The sequence below is a fragment of the Glycine soja genome, chromosome 16, assembly GCF_004193775.1.
Source record: "Glycine soja cultivar W05 chromosome 16, ASM419377v2, whole genome shotgun sequence".
Lineage (NCBI taxonomy): Eukaryota > Viridiplantae > Streptophyta > Magnoliopsida > Fabales > Fabaceae > Glycine > Glycine soja.
The window spans coordinates 768,302-779,411 of NC_041017.1; the positions used below are offsets into that span (position 1 = coordinate 768,302).

The 11,110-nt window shown below is 29.2% G+C and overlaps 1 protein-coding gene across 1 annotated transcript; it reads right to left on the bottom strand.

The window, feature by feature from the left end:
- Nucleotides 1–6,620: 6,620 nt before the first annotated feature.
- Nucleotides 6,621–7,300, bottom strand: LOC114388981. Its single transcript, XM_028349535.1, has one exon. The coding sequence runs from the start codon at nucleotides 7,199–7,201 to the stop codon at nucleotides 6,806–6,808; it is 396 nt and encodes a 131-aa protein (XP_028205336.1). The 5' UTR covers nucleotides 7,202–7,300; the 3' UTR covers nucleotides 6,621–6,805.
- Between the last annotated feature and the right edge of the window lie 3,810 nt (nucleotides 7,301–11,110).

Sequence of the window (11,110 nt, forward strand, 5' to 3'; positions counted from 1 at the left end):
TCTTTTCACCAATCATATTGTACTGTCACCGGCCACGATGTAGTGTATGCCATATACCCAATATCTAAATGGAAGACCAAATGACATTTTTTTAAAAGGAAATTACAAGAAAATACTTCTTAATTTTATTTACACCACCTTTTTTTTAAAATAAAAAAAATTAAAAAATAGTAAGTATTAAAATGTGTTTGTGTCATCAATAATGTAAAATAGTTTAACAAAATAACGTAGAAATATTATTTGTCACTCACCAAAAGAAAAATAAAACGCTAAATTCAGTAAATTGTCTCCCTCAGTCGTGCTGCCGTCCTAGGCTCCTTGTTGCTGTTGAACCACAGGATATACTCATTATTGTTCGAGAGAATCTCCAAAAATTAAATTCTTAAATCTGTTCAACAATTTTTTTAGGGTTGATTATGTTTTTTTAAATTAACATTTTTTTTTGTTGAACTGTCTTTTTAATTTCTCGTATGTTCACACCAGTTGACAGTATGCACTGTCATTTTAAATATTTAAAGAAATTAATGTAATAGAAATAATTTTATTACACTCGTATTTTAGTATGTTAACCTTTATATAAAAAAATAAGAATTTACTTATATATATAATTGCCATATATATTTATTATTAGTCGACTAATTTTAGGCGAATCTAACATCATATATTAGATGTGTTGTAGGATATTTTTCCTTTCTCACTTATGTGGCTTAGTTATATGCCACTTTAAGGGATTGGTAACCAGAAAAATCCCATTATCAGAGAAGCAAAATGCACACAAAATGTTCCCAATTCCCATTTAATGATTGAAGGGTCACTCTCCGGCAACGACAATTGCATTTCATGTGTTGAAATTGCAAAACATATTGGCTATTGGTAAGTTATCCTCGATCATGAAATTAAGCATTGGGGGACCAATCTTTTGACTATGAACCTAGCTTCTCATTATGTCTCTAATATATATATTTATATATATGCTTTGGAAAATATTATCTAAATTAAAGCTGTGTTTTTTTCCTTCTGAAATTAATTCAATCCAATAATAATAGTCTTTTATTTTTTTTTAAATAATCTTTTAGTTTTGATTATTTAATTTTCCGACTTATATTTTCTGTGCAACCTGATTAGTTACCTCATTCTCCAAAACAATTAAAGAGATTTTTTAAGAGAGACAAATAGCAAAACACACACAAGAGAGGTACATAGAATTTGTGGGGGGGAAAAGAGACTGATTGCCACAGAAATTAACCTAGCTACTTTGGGCCGGACCGAGACTACACAAGATGAGCCCAGTATTGTATAATGCACTTGCTATTTACATCTGCATATTTGCTAATACACCCCTCACTACTCTTTCAATATACAGCCATGATGACTTCATCTAATATACAATATACATTATAATTTCTTTACACAATGAAAATAAGAGAAACAATAATATCAAATCAAATCTGTGGCAAACCATCGGGTGTCTCTTCACAATTTGTTTATTGGAAATTTTAGATGAGTTATCAGTCTCTCAATATTTAGCGTTGAAATAAGTGTGCATCTAGAAATTAGCAGTTAGCAATTATTTCAGCTCTTGAAGGAAGGTACATTTGAGTTTTCATTTTTGATTTTGTTTTTTTTATCATCGAAAATTACTTTTGGTAACAACATATACCAATTTCAAAAAGTAGTTTCCAAAAATGTGTATTTTCTTAAAACATAGTTCCAAAATTTATTTTTTTGGAATTGATATATGTTATTTTAAAAAGTAATTATCAAAACTGTTTTAGCAAATAAGAGGGTATAATTGACAATAAAGAATATTAAGAGTGCGGGGTGTACGTAGTAAAGATAGTGTGCAAATAGCAAGTTCTTTTTGTAAAATGAAATGTGATTTTGTATTCAAAAAATGAAATTCTCAAAATTTACAACATTATTTCAGTTATTGTAAATTTGATTAAAGGTTAAGGAATTAAATTTATTTTTCACTAATTATTTAATATTTATAAATTATGAAACTTTTTAACTTTTTTAAGAATAAATTATATTTTGCTTCCTCAGACATATATAGGAGTGTTTAACTTTAATGGAAGTTATACATGTTGAGGAAGAAGAGAAAACAATAGAATTGTTACTTTCATAAATTTGAACATGCATGTGCATTGAGTTTTCAAGTTGAAAACATATACTACTAGCTATATAATATCTAATGCATTTAACCATATCCTGTTACTCAAGTTATTCAATCTATTTAAAACGAGTTTCATTAGTGCATTTAAGTCCTAAAGGTATTGGTATCTCTTGAAGTTAGAGAGAGGATAGGTCACAAAGGGTACGAAAGATTCAAATGTTCTTAGTTTCAGCCAAGTCATCTAAGAGCAATAAACACTGCAACATGGTGCAGAAGACAAAGTGGGATTGGGATGGTTACACATGTTGGTAATTGCTGTGTGTGTCATGTAGTTGGTGAATCAATGTGATGTTGGATTGGGTATATAGCCTCTGTCAGGATGCAAGAAGCTACATTGCTTCTACTCCTAAGAAAATACTATTAAACACTAGAGAAAAGTTATAAAAAAGATAAACAAGATAAATTTTATTTTTCTTCATTGATATTATCTCAATAGGTGCAAATCTTACAATATATAATAATCTTCTGTGTAATCAACCGTTAATATATAATTGTGTTATATATATATATATATATATATATATATATATATATATATATATATATATATATATATATATATATATATATATTCCTTTTGATTATTTTTGGGATACTAATCTAACTAAGATGAATCAAACTTACATTGTGCTGAGTTATTGATGGACTTATTTGCTTTCAAAGCTGAATATTGGAATATGAATATGGGTGGTAGGCCGTAGGCGCTTCTCATTGTTCATTTTGGTTGAATTCGAATAATAACTTGATTAACAAGAGTACGACCTTGTTCAAGTTGTGTTTTGTTTTTGTGAATAGATGATCTGATGATGCTGATCCATTGCTGCCATTGTTGGTTTTTTCCACTATTAAATACGTATAGTACAGTGACGCATATCGTGACGTTAAAATTTTCATTACTTTTCCTATTTTTAAGTCCTCCTTACCGTACATGTGTAGTACCATAATACTAATACTTTACCAAACAAAAAAAAAACGTACCGAAAAAAATATTATATAATAATAATGTGAATCCTATTTACAGTATACTATTTAATTTGTACACTCTTTTAAAAACATTTATTGATAATAACATTGGTTGAAATCTATTAGAGTAAAAAATAATGTGTTATTACATTGTCTTGGATTACTGCTTAGTCCATAATTCCGACCGATCTTTATATGACACAATTAAGTGTTCTAGATTTAATAATTTTTTGTGGCAAACAGGCGTAAACAAATACCGTTGGCTTATACTCTTTTATTGCAGTTCTTAAATTAAACGTCACGTTTCTTCTCCGAATATGTAATTTTCCACAGTCTAAGAGAATAAGTTGAACAATATATCACAATATCACATTCCATTATTTATTTTTTTCGTAAAATATTATACCTTAACGGCACCACTGTGTGAACTGTGAAGCATTTGATTATTGCGGCATACGGATGAAATATTCCAAAATTAGAATGTAGATCGATACCGTCGTTTTGTAATTTTGTATATAAATTATAAATACGACAAAGAAATCAATACGCGCATCATTATCATTGAGGTGTTATAAAAAAAAATGTTTTATAAAGAACTATAATTGAGGTAATATATATTCCAGGTTAGTTTGTTCAATCCGCTTCTAACTAAGGAAAATAAGTTTAAAAACATATCAAACTACATGCTGAATTATAGGTTAGTCCATGAAAATAACTAAAATAATTAAATGAAAGTGAGTTATATATAAAATGGAAGGCTAAATCATCACATCGTCTAAAAAAATAATTAAAAATGTCAATTATTCCAACATTACATATAATACATTAAAAATTAGTAAGATATAGATTAAAAGTTAGATTTTTTTTTGAAAAAAAGAATAACTAGCAAGTCAACCCATATTAAGTTAACTCATCTTTAAGATGATGAATTGACTGGTTAGCAGGCCCAAATGAACCGAGTTTTTACATGCAATAGATCAACTCACCCCACCAAAATCATATAATAATTTCGATCATTTTTACATTAATGTTTTGTGACAGCATTATTTTTATTATTTATTTGGGTGGAAAGTATTGGTTACTAAAAAGAAAGGATTAGGTAAAAATAAAAGAGAATTTTTTTTCTTTATTTTTCTCTTGAATGATGGATTGAATAGTAAGAGAAAATTGTTTAATTATATTTTTAAATCTTCCTTTAAGGTAATATTGTTCAAAAGTACAACAAACTAAAATATTAAATATGAACACTCTAGTGGAGATTCAAACCTTGATTTATGGCATATGGTAAGAGACTATTCTCTTTTGCTATAACCACCAACCGACCTTTAATTATTTAATTATACTTTTAATTTTTTATCTTTTAACTTAACATTTTTTATTTGTAGAAAACGAAAAAAAATACAGAATTTATAAAAATTTATACATCTTACACACAGTTCACCTTCTTAATTGATCTTTTAACATTTCACAATGTTTTCAATTGAGATTGCAGTTTCATTGTGTTTTTTATATAGACAAATGCAATCTGTGTACACAATTGCAATGCGGACATAGAAAAGTTCTTTATGTTGTAGACAAAATTATAGTTGCGGATCAATTTTTGTAAACTTGATACTTAATCATTTAAATGTGAGTTATTATGTTTTTTGTGAAGATAAAAAAATTGTGATGTATCATTTATATTCATAAAACCTACATAATTTTTATCGTCTATATATACTGCAAAGGAAAGGAGAACGTAAAGAGAAAACAAAATTAACTATAAATTGTTCGTAATAAAAAACTATATAACTTAAATTATATATTAAATTATGGAGAAACAATAGTCTATTAAAAAATTTATTTGCTTTTTATTTTCTTATATTAAACAACTTAATTATCTACTCATCTTTTCACTTTTTTTCTCATTCTATTTTCTTCCTCAATCCATCAAAATGTCACGGATATTCCATAAAATGTCACACATGTAATAAAAATGTCAATATATACATAGTAACAAATGGCAGAGTTATACTCCCCCGTCTTACAAAAAACTTCTTATATGACAATTAATTAACTAGTTAATAACTGTAAAGTAAAAGTAAGTTTAGAATTTAGACGCTGGACTTACAAAACAGATGCACTTAATACACCATTTATTATAATTAATTAACAAGTTAGCTCCTTGAATTTTCAATATGTCCGGTCCTCTTTTTCATTCCTTAAAATATTCTTCAATAAGCATTAGCGTTCCCCAGATCTTATAAATTAGACAAAATTATACTTTTCGTCTTCCAGTTTATCTTCAATTTTAAATTTAATTCCCCTATAATTTAATTCACAAATTTAGTCCTCTAATTTTATAAATCCTTGAAAAATTAGTCTTGAAAGCCCGATTTGGACGTCGATTGTTAATCTCGGACATTGACTATCACGTGTCAATGTCACGTGTGACTGTCACGTGTCAATGTCATTTGTCAACGTCTGAGTGACTCCCTGTAAAGACTTCATTTTTTTAGGTAAAATTACACTTTTGGTCCCTCAGTTTTACTCCAATATCGATTTTGGTCCCCTTATAATTTAATTCAATCATTTGGTTATCCAATTTTATAAATCCCTTTATAAATTCAGCCAAATTTTATTACTGGAGAAATTGTATTTCAAATTTCAAACAAAATCACATGAAGGAGCAAAAAAAGAAAAAAAAAGAGGAAGTTATTACAGAACCTGTTAAAATAAGAGATCTGAAAATTTCAGACCCAGGTTGGGATTCATGCGCCACTTTCCCAAGTTGAACAACCCCGAAAGTGGGAGAGAGACAAAGAGTGATTTTTTTTTTCTGGGTTCCAAGTGAGTAAAAAACTTGCAATGAAAAAAAGATGCGAGATTTATCAAGACCTACTATGTTTCTAGCACCAGTGGCTAAACCATTCAAAAGACCAATTTTGTAGGAACAATTTATAAAGGGATTTATAAAACTAGAGGATCAAATGTGTGAATTAAATTATAGTTGGGCCAAAATCGAAATTGAAATAAAATTGATGGACTAAAAGTGTAATTTTACCTAAAAAAATGAAGTCTTTACGGAAAACACTCAGACGACACGTGATAGTCAACGTCTGAGGTTAACGGTCAACGTCCAAATCCAGTTTTAAGGATCAATTTTGCATGAATTTATAAAACTGGAGGATCAAATTTATAAATTAAATTATAAGAGAACAAAATCTATAATTGAAGATAAGGTGGAGACCAATTTTACAATTTTGCCTAAAAATTAACCGTAAGGGAAGCTCCAAAACCTGAACTATATATAATATGTAATCAAGTCCATTCATCATCCCCGACAAAGATAATGTGACAAATTAGTTGGCTAGTTTTTCCATATAAACGAACTACAACTTAATTAATTACATGATGAGCGAACCTAGTAATTTACTATTCCCTTTTAATAACCCCATTACAAGTTCGTAAAAAATAAAACCATCATTAAAAAAGGAAGAGGGGGAAGAAAAGAGAAAATTTTCAGAGAATAATAAAAACGAAGGATATAAGGGACTTGAGTTGAGTCTCCTTATGCCTTTATCTTCCAATATAATTACATACATAAAAGAAAATAGAGAAAAAAAAATAAAAGTTTTGGGTTGAGAGGGATATAAATAAAATAAAATTTTTTTAAAAAAAAGAACTTTACATGAAGATGGTTCTGGGGCGATCTGATCCAAAGCGAGAAGGATAAGTAGACAAGTTAACACCAACGGGGATTGCAAAAGTGCTTTCCATGAAAAGACGTTGCTGAAAGGTTTCAATGGTGGACCCAGCTTCGACCAGATCCTTAACGATGTTTCGGTAGTGTTCCTTAAGCCTCTTCAACATGCGAACATATTGCAACTTTAGCCACCTTAAACGCATCCTCCGAAACATCCTAAGTAGCCCCGAAATTCGCCGCCATCGCTTCTTCCCTCCCAGCCGCACCGTCTGCCCCTTCCGACGCCGGAGCAGTGGGACCCTCCGCCGGAGCTTCCACGGAAACATCGAGGGTTGGTGCTGTTGTTGTTGTTGCGGTTCTTGGTGATCCACAGCCATGGTAAGAGCATGTAGATGAAGAGAATATGGGAGAGAAAGCGCAAAAGTTATGTTACGATCTTTTACAACTCAAAAAGGTATTTATAAATGGGAACCATAAAATTTGTACTACGTGCTGATGTGAGTGACATTTATAGACACAAGGGTTGACTTAAATAATAGTAACGCATCTTTGGGGAAACTCAAGTTATTCAATATTTTATTGCTAGAAATTAAAATTTGTTAATATTTCAGTAGTAAACTGTAAAAGATTTAATTTGTAATTACTAATAATTACTTGCATTTATAACCAAAAAGGAAAAAAAATCATTTAGTTATCAATTTATAAAATATTTTTCTTACGTAACAGCATGATCGTATGTCAATTGTTTATTATTTTTATATACGGGTTTTGGGGAAGATCGAGGTTGATGATCGATTGTAAGTTTAATAATGAAAAGGGTCACGCAAGTTTTAATTTAAGGAGTTATAATAATTGAGGCATCTACGAATAATGGCCAGCAGGAATTGCCATGTTGGTATAAACAAAAATTGATCAGGAAATAAATAAGTTGTGGCATTTTAAGATTAAGACCCATAAACTGCAATGATTACTTATAGTAATACTTACAAATAACATTAGTCATGCATGGGCTAGTAGAAGTCATTTTCAAAGGTCTTATAATTGATTTTTTTAATCTTATCTAAGCCAATCCTTATTGTTAATTAATTACTTTTAAACTGCTTTACTTACGTATTTGCATGCTTAAAAGAACTTTATATATGTAAAAGACAAGCATGCATATTTTGTGTAGTCGTTAGGAATATGTTATTGATGAAGTATTTGATTAAGTGTGCGTAGATACCACCAAAATTAAAATGGATCCAATAAAATCACGTAAAATATGTGAATTTTCTAAAGCATCGACAACTATGAGTAGCTTTAAAGGCACCGTAATTTTAAAATCAAATTTGATTTACCGCACTGTCATTGCAAACATACCATAATTTATATGAGATTGTGTCTAAAACATTGTAGTATTATTATTCATGTAAATCATTGAGCAAACTGGTGCATGTTTAACTAATTTACCCGCTTCACAATCACTGAATACCACCCCATTGTATATAGAATTATAGATTATGGTGATCTCAAAGAAGGCTTTGCTTGTGAATTGGCGTTTTGGGTTTGGGATTTGGAAGGATGTTAGAGTATAGAGTAGAATGCACATGGCCACTGATTTTTTTTTGCGTGTAACAGGTTGCATAAACACAAGCAGGTGGCGTGCATAGTCTTGTCACATGGATGTCGCTTCCAATGCGCAACATCCTAATAATAGGATAGGATGACTTTATTCTAGTTGCATTCTCCTTGTTTTATCATATGTTATTTTATTTCTATCAAATGCGAGTCACACTTTTTTTTTTTTTTAATTACGCATCAGTATAAAAAAATTCAAAATAATAATATCCTTTCAGTGTTCTTAAAGTTATTTCTCTTCAAATAGTTTTAAATAAAATTTAAAAAAATGCATCCAATTATATTATGATATAAAAACATGTAAATATATCTAAAATATATCGTTAGTTAGTTAATTCAAATTCAAATAGTTAATGAGTTTCTTTTTATACTTTCTCAATTACTAAATTTAAATCATTACTTAGTACTTAATTTTTAAAAATAAATTAACAAGTTTGCATAAAAACAAACCTTTAGAAATATTGTTTAAGAAATGACTTAATATATTGACTTATGTAAATATTAATTTAGAATATTTCTTCCAATACAAAACATTATAGTCAAGTTATAATTTCCATATTCAAAATTAATTATATTATTTATAACATAGCTTAATTAATTAATATTTTAAAATTCAGTAGTTACGCATTTAAAATAGGTAAAAAGGATGTGTCAAAAAGTATGTTTGTTAAATGTTTTTGTCCGAGAGTGTGTCTTAAGTTCAAAGGTTGAATCGATTGATTATCTTATTGAAACCTCGATTATTTTGGTCCGAGAGAGGGCCTACCTGGGCCCACGGAAGTCCACAAAGAATCCATGTTCAAAGGAATGGGAAGGGAAAGGGGAAATAGGAACGGGCCAGAACAGAACATTAGTCAGATAAAAAAAAAAAAAAAACTCCAAATCATCTTTGTAATGTCAATGATTTCTATTTTGCTTCTCACCTACAAGGTAAAAATAGAAAGATATGGTTGATATTTAATTAGGAGAGCATGCATGCTTTGCAATTCCTATAAACACCTCAGCAGCATGTTTGTTTCTTGTTTCCGAATCTACATGTTCTTAGGGCAGACAATACTGTGGGGAGTCTCATAGGCATGGTCCCTACTCCCTAGAATCCAGAGTTTGATAGAGTAGTAGTACCTGACACCTTGTCAATTTTCCTATGTCACTGCTCAACTCCAATAAGATTTTGTTCTTTCACTTTACTATATCGTATCAGCAATTCATGTAACAGTTTATAGATTATTGGAAACAAATTAATAGTAGTAGTGTATTTGGATCCACTTTTCTCATAATCAATTTCACTTTCAAAATAATAAGCAGTTGTTTCCACTTTTTCAATTTTTTATCATGATTATGGGAGTTAATCAGTTTTGATACTATAAAAAAAAACTAGGAAACAATAATGCAAAAACATCTTGAGAGATAAATCAATCTCTGACATGATCAAGAATACTCAAGCTCATCAAAAAAGAGAAACAATAATAAGTTGTTCAACAAAATAAGTATTCTTTTTATTGATTTGTATTTTAATGCTATATGAAATGTTTTTTTTTTTACTATTCTAGAGCTAGATTATGAAGTTCATTATTTTTTGTCTGGATATTCTTTGATTTAGAGTCAAGAAATAATCTTTCAACATTAATATTGTTTAAGAGATTTACATCTCTCAATGGATATTTTTTCATATACCGTACAACACTTAAGGATCATCTAATTATATGCTAAAAAACAATAATATCTATCAACTATGTCATATCGTGTTGATAGATTATAGAGTTCATTTAAGCAACATTTTAGTATTGTTGGTATAAAAGAAAATAAATTATTTGACTATTTAAAGTAATAAAAGTGATATTATATTATTAAAAAAAGTATAAAATATTATATTACAACTTTAATGAGTTGCATTAGTTATCAAAGGAATACTAGTAACATGTATTCTTTAAGGACATCTGGGTTTGTTACTTTTACAGGGTTCTTCTTATCCTGCCAAGCACCGATGCCTATTTTATATGACCATTGGAGCGTTTAGCTTGTTAAGCACTGGTGCTTAACTCTGATGAGTCCAATAAACAGTTTTTAATAACATAATGTTTATATAATAAAAACAGAAAAAATAAGAGTTGTTGGAGGATATGAAATGATTAAATGTTATGTGTAGTAAAAATTTAAAAGCTACTGGATTGGAGGAAATAATTATTAAAATTATAAAAATAAACATAAATAATGTGTACATAAGTACATTCATTTAAAAATCGTAAAAAGTTAAAAATAAATAAAAAATAGGTTGCTAAAAGATGAAGACACGTACGTTTTTCCAATGCTGAAATCCCGTTGTCTCTGCTTGCGTCAATAATTTTGTTTGTCACCAAGTTGTGAAAAGAAGTCCTATCGTGTCATAGAACCTTTAGTTGAAATAATTGAACCCAATTGTGAATTTTCACCATTGAAAGACCAGTGCACTTCCCTAGGTACGTGATCACTTGGGGCTTTGATGGAACCCAGTTCAAAACTGTTAGGAAGAACTTTGACAGCAAAATGTACATTAGGGGTCAGGATCATGTACAGTTTATTTTTAAATTGTTCTGCTCCTTGAATTAAGCTTAACCACATAGCATCAATTTCTTTAATAAAATTAAGTTTAACAATTGATAGTATAGGTTATAATATGTCGTGAATTGAAG

Excerpts from the sequence above, each read along its gene's own strand:
- LOC114388981 (XM_028349535.1), bottom strand. The coding sequence starts at position 7,201 with ATGGCTGTGGATCACCAAGAACCGCAACAACAACAACAGCACCAACCC.